Source organism: Ambystoma mexicanum, chromosome 10, assembly GCF_040938575.1.
Source record: "Ambystoma mexicanum isolate Mex_15411 chromosome 10, UKY_AmexF1_1, whole genome shotgun sequence".
Classification (NCBI taxonomy): Eukaryota; Metazoa; Chordata; class Amphibia; order Caudata; family Ambystomatidae; genus Ambystoma; species Ambystoma mexicanum.
The window spans coordinates 34,588,168-34,612,250 of NC_090932.1; the positions used below are offsets into that span (position 1 = coordinate 34,588,168).

General features: G+C 46.7%; 1 protein-coding gene across 4 annotated transcripts in view; it reads right to left on the bottom strand.

Annotated features, from left to right (window-relative positions):
• IL1RAP (interleukin 1 receptor accessory protein) overlaps window positions 1–24,083 on the bottom strand; it is a 681,332-nt gene that overhangs the window by 110,231 nt on the left and 547,018 nt on the right. For all 4 annotated transcript variants that reach the window (XM_069617446.1, XM_069617447.1, XM_069617444.1 and 1 more), the window contains exon 10: window positions 23,397–23,540. In XM_069617446.1, coding sequence (XP_069473547.1) covers window positions 23,397–23,540 — 144 coding nt within the window. The remainder of the gene's footprint in view (window positions 1–23,396; window positions 23,541–24,083) is intronic.

Sequence of the window (24,083 nt, forward strand, 5' to 3'; positions counted from 1 at the left end):
CACTCGGAGGCTACAAGCTCAAGGACTCATCAATGTTAACACATATCAACAATAGAGGTTAAGGAGTAAGACGGTATTACGGAAACGGCTAGGATTCAAAATTCAAAATGTGGCATCACAGCCAGTCACACACTGCTGAACACATCCCAAATCACCAACACTGCAACAATTAATTGAGACCTCTGAAAAGCAGGCACAAATAGCGGCTGAAGGCCAACGAGGGTGAACTCATTCGGTCTATTCCTGTAGTGCCGAAAAGAGTAAACGCTTGCTTTACAATAGCCAGCAACGTGCCACCCAAGATGAAACCTCAGCCTCTAGCAAGGATGACCCATGTTCTGAAGGTGGCAAGTTCCAGGGGCTTGCTCTCCAAAATGAGGTGTAGTATACCAGGGTTGTGGACAATTCCACAACATGGTTTTGTTTCAAGATCAATAAATAAATAGGATTAAAATACAGGTTTCAAGGTTGAGCAAGGGATCATCGTCTCGGACCATAATTTGAGGGAAAGGTTGGGGGGAGGATCCCAAGAGAGAATGACCCCCCTCCTGAGGTTTATGACACTTAACAGAGCAATGAAGGTTTATGGAGTTGTGATCTAGCCTTATAGGCAGAGAAAGGGAACATTGCCTTCGAGCATAAGTTGGGCAAGGGTCATATTCCAAGAGAGAATGACCCCTGCTGAGGTTTTTAAATCTATTAAAATGTTTTATTGTGATATAGATTGCCAAAGCAACCTTACACAAAAGCATCACATATCGAAAAATGCATTTAAAAAAAAAATAGACAGATTAAAAACAGAAACATTTCTCACTGTATAAGAACAGAAACAGTAAAAATTGATGGAGATAAAATAAGTGATACAATATTAACCAAGACCAAAAAAAGATCAATAGAAAAATCATACCCCCCCCCCCTTGGCACATTCTGTTTTAAGCATCTTTCTCTATCTTCCCAGAAACACAGACAGAACCCAGTGTTTGATGGTTTCCTGGTCGTTCGTACTATCACAAAATCTACAGTGAATCTTATTAAACAAAGACTGATGCCCTTTCCAACGTAAGTAGAGCTCGTGAACATCACACGGCAACCCCTGCAGGTACTTGGGAATACATTCAATTTTGTGTGCAATTATAGCATATTCGGCATAATTTGCATACAAAGGGATAGCATCAACAGTTTCCACCCAGTCTCGTTTGTACAAAGTGGCCTTCACACAACTAGGTCGGTGGACTAGTTCCTCTTCCGTGCCACCAATAGATATCAGAGTATCCTGCATTCTTTTAATAAAAAGATTAACAAGGAGACTGTGGATTCCGTCAAGTTAGGACACAACATAAAGTGAACAAAGTGTAGGCGAAAAACAGTCAAGAGTCATAAGTCAGACACTTCCCACTTCTATAGGGAACACCAGACCTGTACCTGGTAGCAAACTCCGGGTATAATAATGCTATGCGCAGTGGGGCAGTAAAGGGCTCCGTAGAGATGGCCAGCACACAGCTTACTTAAGTTCAGAATCCACAAAGCCAAGCTAGGAGCAGTCACAATTACTCGCAACCTCTGGTGTACTGTACTATATACTGACTAGATTACCTGGAGGGTGGGAATAGGTTCAACAATACCCAGAGGGCCACGAAAAGTGAGACTTCTCACACAAGAGTTCTAGGGTCTTCAATGCATTCTTAGAAATATCAGAGAACAAAATAACCAAGTTTAGATACAGTACTCCAAAATACTTCTGGGGCTAGAAGCGCACTGACTCATCACCAGAAGCTTCCTAATAAATCACAGGTACCAGCAACAACTCCAGTCCTTGGTGGCGTTCCAGTTCCAGGGGTGACAGTTTGTGAGCCGGAAAAGGATGATATCAAGCTGGAGATAGGACAACGGAAGTCGACGCCAATTCGCAGCAGACTGCAAAATCCCACTACTGTCAGACATGGGAACCCTGCAGGAGACTACGATGAACATATCGGGGGGGCCCAGGACTTCCAGGCCCTGCAGAGCTGGTCTCCCTCCCTCGGGAAGATTCAGGGACATTTGGAGACCCAGCTGCTGCCACATGGAGGCCATGATCGCTGGCCCATGAACGCTTGCGTGTTGGTGGATGAGCGGTGAGCGGTTCTTTTGCGGATTCTTTGCCCTTCTCAGATGCAAGCCTTGGGCAGGCAGATCTATTTGCTGCGCCGGGCTGTCATTCTTTATTGGGGCCCCTATACATCCATCCACATAGCCAGGAACACGCGTGGCCGACTCCCAATCCAGCACTTAGTTAGAATCATGGATAGTCTGGCCCGAGACCAGCGGGCCCCCCACCCTGCTCATTACAGTACACCTTCAGTCACTGGAAGGAGGTGGGCTTTACGGTTAATCATCCCATTATGCATGTGGGCTATACTGCGCAACAGCGGCATCACGCATGGGGCGCCACAACTAGCTTTCTGAGGTCTAGTGGCTCAAGAGCCAAACTGACTTCCTACATCACCATCTATCAGTCTCATACAATGATGCCCCCAGTATCCCATTCATGTCAAATGCACTACCTAGTAAACCTTATTATGTCGTGCCCCCCCCTCCTCCTCCATGTTTTCACCATGCATACATCTTTGTACGTCCAATCCTTTGCGTCGATGCGTCTTTAGCTTCTTTCAAACCAGCCGTTTGAGAGCCTGCCCAAGAGTGGGGTCTGCTTGAGCAGCTCTCCAGTCCATCATGCAACCACTCGCCAACAGCTTCTAGGACCTTCCGTGAGCGGGTCTGGATTCTGCCATCACAGTAAACTGACCTGCACAGAGTGTACACCAACAACTATCTGTTATTACACATGCATCCCTTCAAGCACATCGCATCCTGATGCTTTCCATCTGCACTCAGAACCTGTTTCATTGCAGTATTCCCCTTAACCATCAGGTTCCAGCCAATCATCGCTGTAGCCCATCCTCCCCTCACCCTCACCTGTCCACAGGCCAGTGGATGTCAACACCTTTGTAGGGTCACAATACGCTAAACAATCGGACAAGGCTAGGCACCGTAAGACCACTAGGATGGTGATGGGTGCAATATAAACACTCGAGAATATAAAACTCAGCAATGGAATGGTCAACATTGTAATGTTTTACATTGAATGTTTGAATGTCACTTCTTTCTTAAATCAACCAATAAAAACACATCCATTGCTTTCCAATCTCTTCTGTAGATTTTCACTTTCTAAGTATGATGGATACTCAGTGCGAGGAAGCTCACTGCCCTGCACGGAGCATTCGGGATTGGTCACCACTGGGGCCTGGTACTGCCATCCACTATGTAATGGGGGCACGGCGAGGATCCCAAAAGTGTTGTAGGGACTTGTAACATTGTGCCCACAATTAGGGAAGCCTCTTTAAGAATAACACAGAAAGGTGAACACATCCTTGAGGAGCAGACTTTAGAACCAGTGCCACAGGCCCGCCGGCCCGGTGAAAAAGAGGCCGCTGGCCATGCACTAATCCTTGATTTTGAGTAATTTTTCACGCACAGACAGAGTAAACCGTATTCGGGCGCAGATGACAACTAAGAAAAGAAAGTCCCTAGAAAAAGAGTAACAGGAATTCTAGTTCTATTAACTTTCATCGTTTATTTAAATAAAAACGTGTTCAGTCTCTTTCTTTAAAGGTCTGCAAGCCCAGAGCACAGTGAGAGCTGTACACAAGCACCGCCATTCACAAACAACAACGTTGCATGTGCCCACCCCGTCAACTCTCTAGCGTGGATGGAAAGAATCAGAGTCCAGATGGTGATGGCCACGGACAGTGGCTCGCTTTGCAGAGCCTTGTAGTGGGAGGGAGCAGTCACCCGATTAGCTTGAATGCCACAGGCAAATGCAAGCCCACCAATCCAGTGACCGCACTGCGAAAAACCCGAGCAGATGGTGGCAAGACATCCAGAAGAGGAATTGAGAGGACAGGTGGAGGCGGTGATAGAACAGGAGGATACGTATCTAGTAGACGTGGGGGAATGGGGGAAAGCAGGAGCACGAGTTGATACTCTGAGGGGTTTAGACAGTTAATAAACAAGCTTGTAGCCACTGTAAAGGGTCAGAAATGAGAGGCGGAAACAGTTCTAATTTTCTCATTATCAGACATCTTTATTAAACAGAAATGGATTGGATGAACTCCTCTCTAGCCCTATACTAAAGGAGAGTTTCCCTACCTAGGAAACTAAAACTAAAGATCAGTCTGTGCCAAGCCATTAAACTTATAGACTGTCCTCGAGTCCAACACATTCTAATCTGGCCCTCATACTAGAAATGAACAACTAATGGTGTAAGGAAATGTCTCCGACTTTATGGCTGGCAAAAAGTGTTCATAATCAAAGTGAATAGACAAATCCAAAATAAATGTATTTTCTAAGGGGAAACCTTTTTGCTCCAGGTGGTGGCTCCCTTTCCCTGGATATTTTGGTAGAATGGCAAAAAAGTATCTTCCTAACAGCATTTTCTTAATTTTGTGGCTCTTCCACACAACTTTTTCTTTGTTAGTTTCAGGAAGTTCTTATGCAGTCAATACATTTCACATCATTCAACTCAACTCTTCCTTGGTTTCATTCTACGGGATTCATAAAAGTGCTTATTCATATGAGAAATTCCACACAAGGTTTTCTTTATCTTCTCCTGTACTTTGGTGGAATACCTTATGCACTTCTTTATTGGGAACCCTATTGTGAGCTCTTCAGAATTACTGTCTACTTCTGTGCCACAGGTATCTCGTCACAATATCAAAAAGCTTTTGTTCAACTTCCCAACTTCAAATGCCTGGTGGGTCTACCCAACACGACCTCCATGCATCTCCCAATTTCCCTGGTATTCTTCTCTGCCGGGTGTGTCGCAACATGGGTACATTTCCTTCTATAACGTTAGTGTACTTCCTGATATACTTCCCTGCCAGGAATACTTTCAAGGGTTCTTCGGATTCCCTGGTTTGCTCTCCTGCCAGGTATCTCCCCACAATTTTAAAGTTTGCATTCAACTTCAAAGTGCCTGGTCTTTTTGGCTAGGATTTCCTCTGTGGAATTCCTAGATACCCTTGTGTACTCCCCTGCCAGTATCTTGCCACAATGTCATAACTTTACACGCTTTTGGTGGATTGCCTGGTATACTCTCCTGCCGGGAATCCTTTAGGGTCCTACAGATCCCCTGGTGTACTCCTCTGCCAGGTATCTCCCCTCCAAATGTCAACTGCCCAGCGCACTCCTTTCACCAGGACTTATCAATTTCACTGTTCTTTGATATTTTCTTGCTTAAGGTAATACGGGTTCTAATTTTCACCATATTGACATCTTGCACATAGGGACTTGTTCAAGTTTTGTCGCTGCACTTGATCTTGTCGGTTTTCAAATATTCAAATATTCTTAATTCATTGACCTTTTTACATGTCAGTCGGTACAACCCGGTGTCCCCAATGGCTCTGGGTATACTCACCAGTGAATTACAGCACCCACGGCGAGTCTCAGATGAAGCTTCCTCTCTGGAACAGCCTCCTTCATTCTGCTGACCATCTTCCAGCAGTTGTTTCAGCTTTGCGCTCACCAGTCAGATTCTCGCCCCTGGCCCGGACTGGAGAATGCCGCTTTCCAGCATGACCATATCCCCAGGGGCTCTGTAGATGCTCCCGGTGCTCCGGCGGTCATCCAAAAGGTGCCCGCTGTGTCTCTCCATCCTTCATGCCAAGCCGGTATGTGACTCTCACGTTTGTAAGCTGCTGCATGGATGGGATCATTGTCGAGACTTCCCCGGGCACGGTGCTCTCCAGTTCGGTCTATTTTTTCAGTCTGGATGCCCTTTGTAAATGTCCTGCCCACTCATGCTTCAATTAAACTAGTCTGCATATTCAGTCTGGGCTTTCTTTCCATCTGCATGAACTCCTTCCTCCCCTTCCTCGTCCCAGTACTTGAGTCTTTATAGGAGTTGAAGTCCATTTCTAAATTTCTCGAATTTCTAAATTCATGTTTAGAAGTCTTACTTAGAAAAACATCAGAAACAAGAAATATTGTAGATGTGTTAAGTATGTTTGGGGTATGAAAGGAACTGTCTAGAGAGATTTAAAGTAAGGGGTTTTTTGGTTCTACAATAAGGAGAATGTGTGGGGTGACAACACGCCATGAAGACTTGGGTATTATAAGATTTTCAGCAAAAGGGGGAGACTACTGCGTCTCTTCCAATGGAGTTACCATCCCCCCACGGCAGGCATCTCCTCCTATATGATCTTCCCTCATATTACTATCCCCAGGGTCAGGATCAGGAAATGGCTGACATGCGCATGAGAGGAGTAATCGCAGGGGCATAAGTGATGACTCCTCAGTATTCATCACACTGCCCAGGCAGAGGTGGTGAGATGCCCAGAGGAAGGGTTGCTGAGAGCAGATGGAAGTGATAGACCCAGACTGAGGGGACAACAAAACGAGAGAAAGGTGAAAGAGCGAATGTAGGAGTGCATATGTTCCGAGGATGTGGGAGTAGAATACTGAGAGGGGAGTGAAGAGAGAATCAGAGGGAAACATCTGAATAGGTGAGGATGGAGTAGGAAGAAGCAGATGGTAAAGCAACACAGAGGCGAGACTGTTTAAGAGGAAGAAGGGGGGGAGCACTAAGAAAGGAGAGCGAGAAGAGGCCTCAGCCAATTGGAGGCATAAGGACGACAGGCAGAAGGGGAGATTTGGTGTTAGCCAGAAGGACCCAAGTCTAGATATGGAATGACATCCCCCTGAAGTCCAGCTGGCCAGCCAGCGTCCGTTTGGAACCTTGAGAACAGTGCTCGACACCCTCTTGTTTCATCCCTGCGGTCACCGAGGTTTGTCATTGGCAACAGGCTGGAAGAGGACCACAAGCAGACCCTGAAGAAGGCTGGCACAGACATGTTTATGTGCAGCTGGCATCTAGCCAACCTGAATTGAGAGTGGCTAGGAAACACTAACCTGGCACAGATTGCCAGGAGGGGGGCTGAGACTGTTGAAACTAAGAACTGTTGAACCCCACCCACCAAGAAGCCTGCTAGCTGTTTAGTGTATTTTGATCTTAATTACCACCTTTTTTTTGCTCCAATTAGAGCCAAACCTGCTAGCATGAATATTATGAGAATTGAGTTTTAAGAAGAACTGGACCCTGGAAGAGGTCGCCATCCTCACTGTTTATCTGGCTCCGATCCAGGCCCCTATTTATTATTTTCCCTGGCTTCATTTTTAACAAATTCTGAAATAGAATATGCCAGTCCTACAAGGGCATTTTAGGGGGGGGGGGGCTTAAGGGGCTATAGCCCTGGGTCTTTTGGTTGTAGCCCTGGATAGAATCTCAGGAGCTACAACCAAAAGGCGAGCTAGCCCTGAGTCCCGACAGCCCCAACATTAGCATAGCCCCGGATCTTTTCCAGACCTAGTAACACCCCTGCAACCCGACATGACTGTTTGGCCGATGTCTGATCTAGATCTTCATAACAATATACAATGGTTTTCTGCCAAACCATAATATTTGTGTATATACATTAGACCTGAAATAGATTACCACCTGCTAAACTGTTCCCAAAGAAGGAGAAGAGTTAGGGACTGTTCCTAGAAATCACAACTGGCTATTTAAGGATTCTGTACTAATCCAGACCCTATAGACTGATACTAGGATTATCCCATGTAGAAGGGAGCTGTTCTGGGCCTAAGCTAGTTCATAGAGTGGTACGGTCGGTTAGGACAGTGGACGTCTTTATTTGGACTCTCACAATACTATATAAAGCACCTAGGGAAAGTGCTGTAAGGGAAGAAAGCTTAAATTCCATCGCAAAGTTCTAACCCCCTGCATCATCCACAAGGCCTTCTGGGGCCTGGGACTACGCCATCTTCAACTTTCCCTCCCTAAATACTCTCCTGCTAGAGCCCTACGATCCTCTCACTCCAACTCCGACTGTCCAATGCTTCTCTAAGCAGAGAGTGCAGGGCAGGGCTATCCTCGGCTGGTGCCTCCCTCTGGAAGGGCCTCCCTGCCCCTCTCAGAATTGAGCCAGACCTCCTCAAGTTCTGCTCAAACTTATGCTCTTCTCTACACCTCTTTCCCTTCTCTACCGATCACCCCACTGCGACTGGTGGCCTAATCCTCAATCTCACAGGAACTTCTTCCCAGCTGATACCAGCACCCCCCCTCCATTCCCCCACTGCACTGTCCTGCGGGCCCTGCTTGGTGGCTCTGCATCCCCACCCATGGGATCTACTTTCACTTAGCCTGAGGTCCTCCTCCCTGGCTCCCTTTAGCACTTCCCTCCCAGGCCCACCACCAGCACTTGCCTAGACCTCCGCTCCTCCTCACACCCTCCCCATCTCCTGCACTTCTCATCCACTCACAGAAGGGTGAGAGGGCTGGAGCCCTTCCCTGCCCCTCACGACGACGTCTCACTGGAGTGCTCGACTCCTGCAGAGCAGGCCTGCGATGCCTGACCATCACACATCTACCATCTACGGCTTCTAATCATCTGGTGAGGCTAAATCTTGGCTATCTAGCCTCCTTGTACCCAGCTGCACCTGAATGCTGAGCCCCATCGCCTCCCAGAGCATTATCTGTGCATTTGCACACTCCGGCACAGGAGATCCCCCATTTTGTCCCAAGACCCTGCCTGATCCCAAAATGGCGGCCGCAACACGGCACGAAAACGAGGCTGCCATTAGTTGCTGAGCAACCAGCTTCCTCATACACCAATCCTGTGCACCGGTAGGCGGAAGCCGGTCCCAGGAAGAAGGCCCAAGGAAAAAGGCCCTGTTCTACCCTGTGAGCCTCATTCATCCACTCACAGAAGGGTGAGAGGGCTGGAGCCCTTCCCTGCCCCTCACGACGACGTCTCACTGGAGTGCTCGACTCCTGCAGAGCAGGCCTGCGATGCCTGACCATCACACATCTACCATCTACGGCTTCTAATCATCTGGTGAGGCTAAATCTTGGCTATCTAGCCTCCTTGTACTCAGCTGCACCTGAATGCTGAGCCCCATCGCCTCCCAGAGCATTATCTGTGCATTTGCACACTCCGGCACAGGAGATCCTCCATTTTGTCCCAAGACCCTGCCTGATCCCAAAATGGCGGCCGCAACACGGCACAAAAACGAGGCTGCCATTAGTTGCTGAGCAACCAGCTTGCTCATACACCAATCCTGTGCACCGGTAGGCGGAAGCCGGTCCCAGGAAGAAGGCCCAAGGAAAAAGGCCCTGTTCTACCCTGTGAGCCTCATTCATCCACTCACAGAAGGGTGAGAGGGCTGGAGCCCTTCCCTGCCCCTCACGACGACGTCTCACTGGAGTGCTCGACTCCTGCAGAGCAGGCCTGCGATGCCTGACCATCACACATCTACCATCTACGGCTTCTAATCATCTGGTGAGGCTAAATCTTGGCTATCTAGCCTCCTTGTACCCAGCTGCACCTGAATGCTGAGCCCCATCGCCTCCCAGAGCATTATCTGTGCATTTGCACACTCCGGCACAGGAGATCCTCCATTTTGTCCCAAGACCCTGCCTGATCCCAAAATGGCGGCCGCAACACGGCACGAAAACGAGGCTGCCATTAGTTGCTGAGCAACCAGCTTGCTCATACACCAATCCTGTGCACCGGTAGGCGGAAGCCGGTCCCAGGAAGAAGGCCCTGTTCTACCCCTGTTCGCCCCGGAACGCCAGGACTAGGCGACCTGATTTTGCCAGGTGGCAGACCTGCTCAAACCACCTCCCACACTGCCTGGATGCTATTTACTACTATCACACCCCCCACACGCACCAACGATCGACACAACACTACTCTGCGCATCGCTCCCTACCACCAGTAGGTTGCCTGCTAGGAACTGCACGGCCTACAAAATCTAGCATTGCTATACCCCTCACGCTACTGTCGCTCGCTTTTAAGCGCAAGTCTATTCGTGTAAAGCACATGCTTGAAAAAGAAACACTATGCCGCATACTTTCATGAACATTCCATTTGCTCATAATACTAAACTTTACCTCATAGTCACATGTCTTGTATGCATGTGCACAACTCTAGTGTTATGACATTGTGTGAATGTACTCACTGATCTTAAATCAGACATAACCTACCTGCTGATGTGTATTTGCTAAAGGAGCGTGACCTACCCACACTTGATCAATGTGATGTCTACATAGTATGCTGTATTATATTGTTGCTGAGAATTAACAAGCTACTACTGTCACACCACTTGGATCAGCCAGTTGTGCCATTAGACCCTATATCTTTAATCCTTAGACTCTAGGCTTACTACCCTAGGATATACTTTAGCTTTGCAGCTCTAGGCACGACTCGGATCTCAGTTGCTGCCCTCCGGCACTATTAGCTTAAGGGTCCTACCCGAACCTAGGCGATGCCTAACTCCTCTTTAGCTTACGTACTACTCTGTACTTAGATGCTGCCACACTGCATCAGGTGTTGTGCCTTAGGGTCGCCTACAGACCACATCTGATTGATTAGTGTTGTGCCTTATGGTCGCCTACAAGACCACATTTGATTGATTTGTGTTGTGCCTCATGGTCGCCTACAAGACCACAATTGATTGATTTGTGTTGTGCCTATGGTCGCCAATAGACCACATTTGCAACCCCTGCTTACTAGCAACACTGCCCATATCATGTATTGGTGGCTATCTACTCTCATCCACTTACTGTATATCTACACTAGACGCTGGACTAGTCTACCTAACCCATTTCCTAGTCTAGACACTCACACCTACACACTCATGTTAACCACCACCATCACCTCGTGGCCTATCACCATGACACCTGCTAACCCGTATTTGGATGATCCAGCTCTCTGGATACGCCACTTTGCTACCAGACCAACACCTAACCAACCTTGTACTACGGCCATTAGAAACACTAGATTGAATTCTAGAACTAGCCCACCTACCTTTCCATGCTCCCACCACCCTAGCATTTTAACCAGAAACTTTAGATTAAGAGACCGCAGCAGGAAACATCTGCATACTGACCACAACCCTGCCAATTCGACCACTGACTCAGTCAAGTTAGCCCATACCCATTTGCACGACCTACCTGTACCACCTGAAAAATCTTCCCAGAAAGACAAACTTATTAAAGCAGCTCTGGTGAATGCTAGGTCTCTTCCTGCCCATGCTCTCGACATCGCTGACCTTATATCTCACGAAAAGCTCGATCTCCTCGCAGTCACGGAAACTTGGCTTAATGCTGCCTCCGGTCCATCTCTGGCCCTTGGTATACCTAATGATTATGCTATTATTAGATGCGACAGAAACACCACTCAAACGAAGGGAGGTGGACTCGCCATCATATTCAGAAATACATTCGACATCAAAGTCATCCAGGACACTCAAATCCCCTCTGCTGAATCCTTGTCTATTCAGCTACCCCTATCACCTAACCACATGGCAACTATGAACCTTATTTACCGACCACCAGGTCCCATCTCCTCCTTTATAGAGGACATTGCATCACTCATAACCACAGATACCAAACCCAGCTCTCAAACGATCTTACTTGGGGACTTTAATCTTGGTTTTAACGACCCTAAGAACTCTAACGCCCATGACCTAGCTAACACCTTATCGGATTTGGGTCACACTCACATTATTCACGAGCCCACTCATATCAAAGGCAGAACACTGGACTGGATCACTCACCTCAATTGCTCTATTGACCTTCTATCCAATGACCCATGCATTTGGTCGGATCATCACATAATAACCTTCTCTATCAAAGCTATACACCTCACCTGGCGCCTATCATCGCCCCAGCTACCAGCACGAGAAATAAGAAAGATATTACACCTGACAAACTCTTACCCATACTACTCCCCATCCTGAACAATACCGACCCAGAGGCTGACCCCACAGTCGCAGTGGATATCTACAACCAGGCTATACTTAAAGCACTGAACACCATTGCCCCCCTACAATTGCGGAAACCCAAACCACAGCGTCACCTTAACACTTGGTTCACGCCGCAGCTAAGAGAATTACGCAAAGCTAAGAGAACCGCAGAGTCACATTGGAAAAAACATCCCACAGCATCCAATAAGACTGAGCTAACCCTAGCCTCCTCTAGTTACAAAGAAGCCATCTTTATTGCTAAAAAGGACACATATAACAAAAGGATTACACAAGCGGAATCCAACACAAAGGAACTCTTTAAGATTTTGAAAGAACTAGAATCCCCCATTGCCCCCATAGACAAATTTGTTACAGATGCACTATGGTGTAGTAATATTCAGAAGGCCTTATTAGATAAAATAGCTCGCCTACAATCTAAAATCAACGTAAAAAAATCCCTGCTACTTGCTGACCCGGACTACAAACAATTACCTAACAAATCACCTACCTTTATGTCAACCTGTAAACCTTTCAGCTTCTCACCCCTTTCAATCTGGGAAGTAGAAAACATCATCAGGAAACTTAAACCTTCAAATTGCCAAGGTGATGCCTGCCCTGCCCCGATCATCAAAGCTACTGCGCACGACCTGGCACCATTTATAACTAACCTCATCAATGCCTCCTTCAAAACTGGAGTAGTGCCTGATAACCTAAAAGATGCGTGGGTCATCCCACTCCTTAAAAAACCTACTCTTGATCCAGCCAACCCTTCTAACTATAGACCGATAACAACTGTACCTTTCTTATTAAAAATACTGGACAGAGCAGCTTACTTACAAATACAGGCCTACTTAGAATCAAACAATCTCCTAGGACTTAGGCAGTCAGGTTTCCGACCGAGACACGGTACGGAAACTGCCTTAATAGATCTCACTACCCAGATCCAAATCCTGAAAGACAATGGTAAACTTGCACTCCTCTTATTGCTTGATCTGTCAGCAGCTTTTGACCTGGTCAACCATCAAACACTATGTCACCATTTGAAAACTGCAGCACACTTCTCAGACGCAGCCACAGCCTGGATCAGTTCCTTCCTGGCAAACAGAACCATGAGGGTCTTCTCTCCCACTGATTCTGCTGAATCTTCACCAGTACCCTGTGGAGTCCCACAAGGCTCCTGCGTGTCCCCGACACTCTATAATATATTCACAAAACCCCTCTTTGATATCCTTGACTATCTGGGTGTCACATATACCAATTACGCGGACGACACCCAGATACTCATTCCTATCTCGGGGAACTATGAAACAGACAGCAAAACCCTTAATGAAATCTACTCAATAACTCAAGCATGGATGGCACATCATGGACTTTGTCTCAATGACGAAAAAACTGAGTTGATCATCCTTGGCACTCACGCCAAACTCAAAAATCTCAATCCCGCATTTAAATCCTTCACCATAGATGGCAATCTCATCCCCGTGTCAAATAACACCAAAACCCTTGGGGTTTACATCGATGCCACCTTATCCTTCTCCAAACAAACTAATGCAGTAGCATCATCAGCCGCTTACACCTGCAAGCTAATCACTGCATGTAGGCCGTTCATCTCCTCACCCAATTGCATTACTCTTGCTAGAGCATTAGTCCTATCCAAGATAGACTATTGTAATGCCCTTTACTTAGGCACCAGCCACAAAAATATCAATAAACTGCAAGTAATTCAAAATAATGCCATCAGAGCTGCCCTCAACATCCCCAAAAAGATGCACATCCCGGAGACCGGACGCAAACTATGTTGGCTTCCAGTCAAGCACAGAATATCCCTTAAAACTCTGGCCCTTACACATAAAGCCAGGGCCAACCTTGCACCAGCCTACCTCACCAACCAACTTACACCTCACACCTCTTCAAGACCACTTAGAGCAGCACAAGCTAACACTATGTCCATACCGAGATTTAAACTTCATAACTCGGGTGGTGCTAGCTTCCCTGTACAAGCCTCTAAATTATGGAACACAATACCTGCACCTTTGCGTGCAGAACCTTCATTTAACCTATTTAAACATAACACGAAGTGTTGGCTTCACAACATGGACTCTTAGACACCCTAACCGCCTGATCCCAGCATGATCGACTGTCACTGGCACACTTTTGTAATTAATGTACTTATACTAGACTATGTATATATGCATTTGCATGACTAAGTTTGTACCCACCTGTAACTACAATGTAACGTAACCCTTATTGACTGCCTTCAATTGCAACTGTAACCAGATCTAACTTATGCGCCCGTATGCCCCTGGGCCTGGCTGCGCTTTATAAATAAAATAAATATAAATACAAATACAAATACAAATTAAACTTGCACAGCCGATTGCCACAAGGCTTAGCAGGGCAATGACTATTTCACTGTTTTTGCCATTGTTATATTTCCCTTGTACCCTTCCCATTTGGCCTTGTGGCACTTTGAAACACTATTCAGTTGTATAAAGCGCCTAACAAATGGTTAATAAAAAATGTTTTAAAATAAAAACCCTGGGAAATGGGTAATAGTTGAAAAAAATCCAACCGAGATCAACCAAGTAAGGAAGAGGGCCAGAAAAGGACTATTCCAGTCCCTATAAGGAAATCTCAGTTATCAACGAGAGAAGACATAGGGAAAGTGAAAACCCCTTCCCCACAATCGCACTAGGTTTCTCATGTGGAGTAACAGGGTACCTAGCTAGGTGTTGTCTCCAAAACTTCCTAGACAAACCGATGGAAATAGGATGGCCATCATTAGAGCCATGGGCAGAAGGTAAAGAAGAATCTGGATTAGAGCCGGATACTTTTGAGATACACTAATGTGGACCCAAACCTTTCAAGACCCATTAAAAAGTGCTTGTAAATGGGATATGGGCTAACGCACTCAAGACTCCGGGAGCAGACAAACGGCAGTCAGAGCAGACCTCATATTCTGAGGACCTGCAAGGCAGTCAACCCATAAAAATAACTTGTGTGTCCATGGAGATGGGGAGACCTATCCAAAAGTATCCCCTGGCCCTGGTGCTTAGGAACCAACTGATGACATGAGAACATCAGTGGTACCAGGTCTGCCCGAGGAAATAGTTTGCACAGACTTTCCAACTTTTAGGCAACTATTAATACCCGCCGGAGCTCAAAAACAGAGTGCCCCTTACTGTCCTTTAACATTTTGGGAAACCTCCATCAAACTCTCAGATAAACCCATATGGGACTGGGGAGAAGTCACATCTGCAACCCCAGAGACAAAAGAATTATATATCAAACATCAGACGGGAAAGGGAAAGGTCACCTTACAAGAGAAGACGGGGAAGCCACAAATGAGTGACTGGTATCTGACGAACCAAGGGAATAGGTGCCTGAGCCCCAAGGGGTAGGGCCCCCTCCCACTCCTGTGAGGCTAGGGAGGTGAGCCCACTCCGCAACACCCCCCCCCAATGGGTTGAGGAAAATGGGACCTCACTGGGAGATGCTCCCCTTAGGGGACAAGGACTGCTGTTCCCATGAGGAACTCCCGAAAGCAGCGCACATTGTGGCCTATTTGGGATGAAGTCAAATAGCAGAAACTGCTCAACTTAATAAATTTGATGAAGAAACTCTTTAGAGATGCCCGGATCTTATAGGGAAAGGATACATCTCTTTAAACCAGAATCTCCAATCCGTCATTGATTAAAGATCACTCGATGAGCCAGTGGATGAAGGGGCCAGAGTACAGAGAATGCAAAGCCTCAGAAACCAGCAGGGCAGAAGTCCACGAATAGGTAGCGACAAGACTACTGTTGACAGACAGATGAATATGTCATCTTTAGCTTCTGTCCTTTCCTCAACCCAATACCACACAAGTAAGAAACATTACACAACCGTGCCACCCTTATCCCAGGCAGGTACAGCAAGAGCTTAACACAATCTAAGCTGAAGATGGCACGAGTAACCAAACCAACGTTGTGACAATACATGTGCATGCAAAGCAAATGTGCACTCAAAATGAAGAACGCAGACACTAGTCAAGATATGCATTTATACATGAAGAATGTTAACATAGCATCCACAAGACATGAATGGCACGCAAATGTAGCTCACTGACAAATGCAACAATGATGGCCAGCCATCTTTTCCAAAATAGAAGCCATACCCGGCTTCTAGTGAAACAAAAGGCCTCAAGGCTTCACAAGAAATCAAAATGCTGAAATCATAAAAATACAGATCCGTGCATAGCTCAGGAAGGAGCGGCAAGCACAGACAAGGTTACCGCGAATTAAGGGAGAGTCGGAACAGTGAAAGCACAAGAGAATTCCCAGGACGGAAGAAGGAGACTCCCAGACTAAAGTTTTATAAGAGTAAACCAGCCCTTTTAATTCAGGTGCAGGACAACTATTAGCAAAAGACTCCATGAAAAATCTCAAGAGTGTACCCAGTGACAATACAATACATAATACTTTCATCAATATTAGCTAAACTCCCGAATAAATGAAGGATGAAATAATTCCAAACACGGTCTCATCACATGTGACACAATGAACACAAATAGGACACCCCCCTTACTCCTTATACATATCCCAAGATAGGAGACACCACACAAGGCCAAATACAAAGCAATCACCCTGGCTCATAGCCGAGAAATGAGAGATGGTATTTCTAATTGAAAGGAAAGCAGTACATGGACCCCTCTACCCCCTACTCCTGTCCGGCCCATGTCTTGAGGACCTCTGGTTAGTAAGAAACCAACCAATGACTATCTCCAATGTTATGCCGCCCCTGAAGCAAGGTGTCAGCCAATTACCTGTTGCAGAGATGTGTTTTTATGGTTATCAATTTAGAGGTGGTCACGGGAGGAGCCATAAGTGTTACCCAATCAGAAATCGAACCCTTATAGAATGTATATGTAATCACCACTATTAACCAATCCGCGTAGGTTTTGGTAACTAGGATTACAGTAGGATATGAGTTATGACATGTTAAACACAAACCATTGTTCTTTCATGTAACCTGCAAGTGTGCAAGAATTCCATGCTTGTGTGCTGTAGCTGCTTTATGTTGATAATAAAGCAGAGCTTGGCCTTGCATTTTGTCAATTTCCGTTATGGAGTCTGAATTGAACTGGCTGCAGAACCTGTGCGTACTTTTGATCTTTTCAGGCCATCTTAACCCCACAGGAGGGGCCGCGTTGGACGACGGGTCTACAGAACTTCACCTATACCGCCAAGAGCATGGAGCCATAAGGTGTCTGGTTTCTCATTCTAGCACCGGTACCCCACGAAAAGACTCGAAACCACAAGGAGAAGAGGCCGCGAGGAAGCACACGCCAATGAAAAAAAGGCACTGTCAGTCCAGGATGAACAAGAGATATTCATAGGAATCCGACTCAGAAGTAGTTCTCCTTCAAAACCAAAGATAGCCAGGAGAATGGAAGGCCTCGAGAAGGGACTCGTATCGTACAGCCACCTCGCCTCAGTAATAGCGATTAGACAAAGTTAACCTCGAAACAAGCAAACTTAAAAAAGTGATCATAGCAAAGAATGGGTGATTAAAAAGGAGACTAAAGAGGGAAGAACCTAGATCACAATATACCAGGAAAAGGGAAAATATGCAAAGATCAACTTGAACCTGATGAACTTAGAGTCATAACACAGCATAGCAATATTCAAAAGCTGAATAAAGGAAGATCAGAACCAGTGATCATAATACCCTGGGAAAAGGGGAAAATACAGGAGAGACTAGGGCAAATAGACCATAGTGAACTGAGGTAACAGTCCATGTGGGATAGCCCAACTGGAACAACAAGTGTATCCAGGGATCTGTTGATAATCACAGTAAGAAAGCCCTAAAGGGGGTTCCCAAAGGAGAAGGAAAAGTCACCAACCCATTTCAAAAGTTAGAGACTGATCCTAGAAATCACGAGAGGCAAATTAAGGATCCTGTACTAATCCAGACTCTAGAGACTGATACTAGAAGTACCCTAAGGAGAAGGGAGCCATTCTCTGAGCCCAAGGTAGTTTATATAGTGAAAGCAAGGGTGTGGGAGGCCCTCTACTGAGAGCGAACATGGGTCAAATACCCCGTTCTATGGAATTTCTCCCACTCAGGAGAAACCTACATTTTCATATCAGCCTAGTCTCACCCACAAGGGCAGTCCAACACTGAAACGCCAGGCAATTCTCCTCTGAACACTAGTACGATCCGCAACCGCAAGTATCGTGTTTCGGTCTGTGTCCCTCCTGAGTGAGGTGAAGCTGAGCCTTTCTCAGCGATGGTCTGCCCTTGTGGGTGGGAGCAGACTGATGGACACTTCCAGCAGATGTTCTCTGCATACCCATTACATTTCCTGCACTTCCAGGTAGAGAGAGAGAAAGGTAGTGAGAGAAAGATGGTAGAATCATAAAAGAAGGTGCAACGCTGCAGCCAGAAAGTTGTGATTGCTGCAGCAACAAAAACACAGGAAATCCCTGCCTGCTGTGTGGCTAGCTTAACATCCAGCAAAGCGGAAAAAGGTCCACGCAGTGAGCTTAGTCATGGCAAGCTTAACATCCAGAAAAAGGCGGATACTCCTTTATCACTGAATTGAAAAAAGTAAAAAGGGGTCTCCAAGGTTGTTTCCACAAGTTTTCAGGTTTCCACACAGGTTTCTGTCACAATACAGTTACCTTAGCAACAAGAGTGGGCTTCTGAGGGGCGTGTAGGACCCAGTCATTAGCTGGTTATGCTCCCAGACTATTGAAGTGTTCTGGTGCCAGTCTGCAAAACTCCAGGAAGGAATCTAGAAGGTACTCCATTCCAAAATCCAGATCCAAGTCTTGCAGAGCCGGCATGGTGCACGGTGGTCCTTTTCTCTGCGACACCTTGCAATATATCCAAGTGCTACGCTTCCTCCAGTCTTTAGCTTATCCGGCTCCTACAGTCTCAATGCCACCATGATCAATTACAGATCCAAGTCTTGCAGAGCCAGCATGGTGCACGGTGGTCCTTTTCTCTGCGACACCTTGCAATATATCCAAGTGCTGCGCTTCCTCCAGTCTTTAGCTTATCCGGCTCCTACAGTCTCAATGCCACCATGATCAATTACAGATCCAAATCTTCGGAAACCATGCAAAGACCACATTAGGGTGGCAGAGTCCTTCAGGCTTGCAGTTGATGTCACCTGTGAGAAGATCTTGAGAAACCTTCTGGTTTTGGAGCTCAGTGTTCCAGACACTGCCCTTGCTCCAGGACGCCGGTCGCTCTGAACCAGATCACGACTAGCCGGACTTGCTTCTTCCACTTTATTTCTGATCATATGAGGAGCTGCCCACCTTTCCAGCTGGAAGTATGATGTGCACATTCTGCTGACAGTATTCCGCCTCCCTAGCAAGCTCCCATGTTCCAGTGTGAAGGCTTTGCGTGCAGAGTTCTTGCACAGTGTGGATTCCGCGCGTCTTCCATCCTCCCATGCAGCACCACTTTCATGCTTCCTGGTTCTAGGTATTATAACATATACATGTGTGCCGGTGTGAGGCCAACCTGTTCCTTCTGGTCTGTTCTCAACACGGGTCTTCCCTACACGTGCCTTTACCTGCCTCCATGTTCTATGTCCACCCTGTCATTGAGGTTCCCAGTCCCTGAGAACCAATCCAGCTTTTCCTTCGAACATGGACAGATTATCTGTCAGTCTTCAACTGGTTTATAACTCTGTATCCATATGAATTCACTTCTCTACAGAGCACTTTGCACAAACGGAAGCCGCCTCCCCCCTTTCCTTGCCGAGATGCCGGGTCACCGTTTAAGAGCAAACGGTCCCAGTGCGAGTGAGAGATCTACCTGTAAGTTACAGGTTTGGTCGAAGTCACTCAGCCATCATTTCTTCCATGTGTTCTGTTTTTCCAGCTGTTCACAATTCCACCTCTCCCATTGTGTCTCCCTGTCCTCATCACAGAGTTTGTACCCGGATTCTGTTAATCACCTCAGTGTTTATGTGAACCCCTACTTGACATTTCAGGTCTCTTTGACCTGGAGGTTTTAAAGGTTTGCAGGTTTCATCCAAGCGTTCTCTTCACAATGCAGGTTCCAGTCGGCTCCAGTGGGACTCCAGTGAGGCTCCAGTCCAGGTCCTCTCGGTTCGGTCCACGGGTATTGTCCTGACTGGTTATACTCGGAGACGACTACCTTTCCGCTCTGCCTGTAGTGATCGTCTGATCTATGCGGAACGTATCACTGCTCCCAGATTCCCTTGTTAAAAAGTTGTGTTGGGGGCCCAGATCTGCTGATTTTTACATCACTGCCCACCCCCATCGCTTGGGCCCGATATCCAGCATATTGGCAGGAGATTAGAATAGTACCACAACGCTCATCGAACTGCGCTGTCTCCTGATGAAAGCACATATCACCTTCAAATCCATCTACATCATACACAATGCCGTCGCACTGAAGTCCCCCAAGATACCTCGCTGAGAAGCTCGTGTCTGGAGGCCTGCGATCCACCAGAAGCCAAGACCTGCAGACTTGAACTCCACCATAGCAGGAAGGAAAGACCAGCCTTCTCCCTCTGCATCCCTAGTCCACCTTCCATCCTGTCAACACCATCGCCCCCTAGCTTCCACATTTCAGGAAGGAGTGTATGACCCTCCTCTTCAAGGAATGACTCCTTAACATTAGTTCCACAGCTGGGTTCCCACCTAATGCGAGACTGGGCGACCTGCTCCCCCATTAATTCCCCTAGGCCAGCATGAAGACCCCTGGCTTCTTAATACTTCCGCCCCCCGCCCCGTCTCTCGTTAGCTCTTTGGTCCCTTGTATCTCTACCCCCACCTATGACTTGTAAATGGCTTTGCTGCTTCCTGAGGCTGAAGCGCGTCTTGTAGAAGATGCTGCTGGATTGCATCAGGTCACCGGGGTGGGGGGTAATGTCCCTTCAGTGTTGAGGTGACCAGTCAGATCTTCGATTAACATGGAGGAGACAAGTAGCAGGGTTGCTTTCTGGGGGGCAAGGATTGAGCGAGAGCAATGAGGTTGTGAGGTGTCGAAGTGAGCAAGAACAGGTGTCCAAAAGGTACATTCAGAAAGGACAAAGTTTGCCTTTTTTCATCAAAGGCTTGGCCAGTAACACAGATGGGACTATTTTGTTTGCTAGTCAAAAAGATGACTCAGGGCATAAGCAGGTAGGCTTGGTGCAGATATGGAGACCACGGCGGGGACAAGTCTTTCAGTGCTTTGCGTGCCAATCGGCTTCCAATCTGAGGTTGATCTTTATCAAACATTGCTTTGTAATCTAGATTGAGTTAACACAGCTGTGCTACAGGTAACTTGGTGAATCCTGCAACGCGAAAGCAGGTGTTCAGACTGAGGTATCCAGCACACCGCCCCTTAGATTAGAACGCATTGCACACGTGTAGGACCATGCATCTACTTTCTCTTTCTAGTAGTGGGAATGTAGGCTAATGGAGGGCATGGTGGGGGTCTTCCGAGGAAGGTGATCTTAAACACTGGGCATGAAGAGAGAGAGACTAGGGCAGAGATTCCAGGTGTGCAGCCCACCCTCCACCTCACCAAGAATAAGAGATTTGCATGGAAAACTCTGGACTAACATTTAATGGAGAAAGATTAAGGGGGGGCGGGGGATTGAAGGTTAAACCTCTCCCTCGTAATTCCTTAGGAACTCTGGGTGTGTGGGAGGTCACCTTGCCCAGAGCGCTAAACACTCTACTCACCTAAATCTAGGCACATTCTATGACTCCAGTGATCTTGGCCAGACAAGGGCTGTGGTGATGTGCAGAAGTGGTATGCAGGCAGAGTGGAGAACTCCCTTTCTGTCCAGGATTAAGAGGAGCAAGGGGAGAACATTATGGGGGCTGGCACCTCCGATTGGATATCAATTGCACAGCGGTGGTGGATGAAAGTGTGTGGGGGGAAGCAGAGGCGCACATCAACTGGGAATCTTCTTGAGGTCCATCCCAGATATCCGACTACACTACCCCCTCACCCCACCCACTAATGCACAACTCCACCATGATATTCAGCTTCTGAGCTACTCATGGCCTCTCTGGATTTAGGTTTGTCTCCTCATCTGTGAAACTCTGGCGGGAGAGGATGCTTTTTTAAGGCGTGCCTTGGGACAGAGGGAGGAGCAAACGGTAGATGGGGGTTCATGCAGATGTGTACGTTTAATTTTATGTTCTCTGTTTAAAACATGGCCACTTGCAGAAATAATCGAAGTCCGAAGGCATCTTTGATAAAACAGTACATGATCCATTTCACTCGCACCTCAGTAGCTTTAGACCATATTCGAGATTCTAGATACACATCTTAATATCAATAAATTGCTTGAATGACTCGCTTTTCAAATTCCTTTTTTGAGTCAATTTCATGAAAGCCTTTATGTGGTTGCGTTCTTAGCTGATGCTTCTCAGCTTGCTTACGTTCCAGAAAAACGCAACACGAGCCATGGCTACTAGAAATAGCGGTAACATTCATTTACAATGATTTAATACACCGCAATAAAGGCAAGAACTCTCTATAAACTGCCTCAGCAGTCAGGCATTTGTGTAAATGTTCGCACAAACTTGTCAATGAGAAGATTGCTATTGAAAATGTAATGTTAATAAAATAACTGCAGCCTTGAGAAAGCGCTCCTGGCACGAAACATGGATCGGCTGAGCACAGAACCACATAAAAAGCTTTCATGACATTGAAAAGGAAACTGAAAGCCTAAATAATCATTGAAGACCATTTATTTTTCTAAACATAAAATGATACATAGTTTACCAGAGAAGATGCATCTGGATGCATCTGGAAATGGGCAGCCAGTGTTGCTGCTTGAACGGAAAAAGCGCTCCAAACTGGCTTGCTTTTCCTTCAACAGCTCCACCTCTAGCAGGGGGTCCGCTTCGGCCGTACGCGGCTTCTTCTACAGGTACGTGGCCACCTTCTCTTAAGGCCCCACATCATAAAAGCATCTGTTGCTGAGATAGGGGCCTTGGAACTTGGATGGTCTCTGGGGTTTGACCGCGAGCCATTGCTGGATCTTAAAGGCAGGTAGGGCACAACCTCTTTGCTTTAGACAAAGACGTATGGCAGGAACATTCTGGACTTGTGGAAGCCTCCGTCAGGTTGGTTGCAAAGCTGAAGGACATTTAATCTGAATAGTTCTGGTACTAGAGGACTGGTTGACCCGATGGCAACTACTCTTCTGGAGAAGGAAAGGCAAGGCAAGATGGAAGTGTGTGCAGGGTGCTGCAGAGAGGTACCACCGCCTAGAATGAGAACTCAAGAGGGGGCGCTATTGAGACATGACTGCCATCGGTGCATTTGACAACATTGGTTCTTTTCAGCAGAGCCATCTGTGCGCTAGCCAGTCACATCTATCCATTTAGATTAGTGAAAGCGCTGCATACGCTGCTAAAGTTTCAAATGACTGAGCATCAATATGAATTAGCAGAAATTCCGCCTTCCAAAAGAGGCTGGACGGGACATAAATGGAGGCATGCAAACGGGAGACCGCTGCTTCCATTGGCTGGAACGGGGAAAGTAGAACATCTGAAGATTGCATTGCGCATACTTACTTCCACCGGGTAGGCTATCTCTGTCGAAGATGCAGAGCTTGTATCCAAATTCATGCTCCAGGACCCCCCTCAGGGTCAGCAGAACGAATTCTTCTTCCTCCGCGTTCCTTGCGTACGAGACGTAGACATCGTACTCCTTTCCATCTAGGGGTCAAAGGCAGATACAAATTACACTATGAAGGCGTCCATCTTGCCTTCTTATCTTAGCGCATGGTGTGGACAAGAAGGAGTAAACAACTACTCTAACCACCCTATACACGAACAGCTGCCCAGCCACATTTAATATTCTAAACAAAGGAATCGGGCATACAAATACTAAAATCCAAAATAGGACACGGATCCCCAGAGCCTGCTTCACCGGCACAGCTCCAAGGATTGCTTTGGTTTAGATAATCCAGCAGAGCAGCGACACAGGCAGAGGAACGTTAAGATAAACGTGTACTCTCTAATTTGCAATTACTACTACATGCATAGTATGGATTTCTTTTCAAATGATGTGTTAAGGAGTTCAGACATATATTCTACACAGCTAAAAAAGTACCCCGATTGGGAATAACTTACATCCCTTTCAAAATCATTATGTTCGAAACTTCAGAAATTAGGGAGTAAAATACTCCCACTTCAAAATCTTAACTGGAGGGGTTTGGCATACACACTCCATGCAAGGAGGCAATGGACCATGGAAAC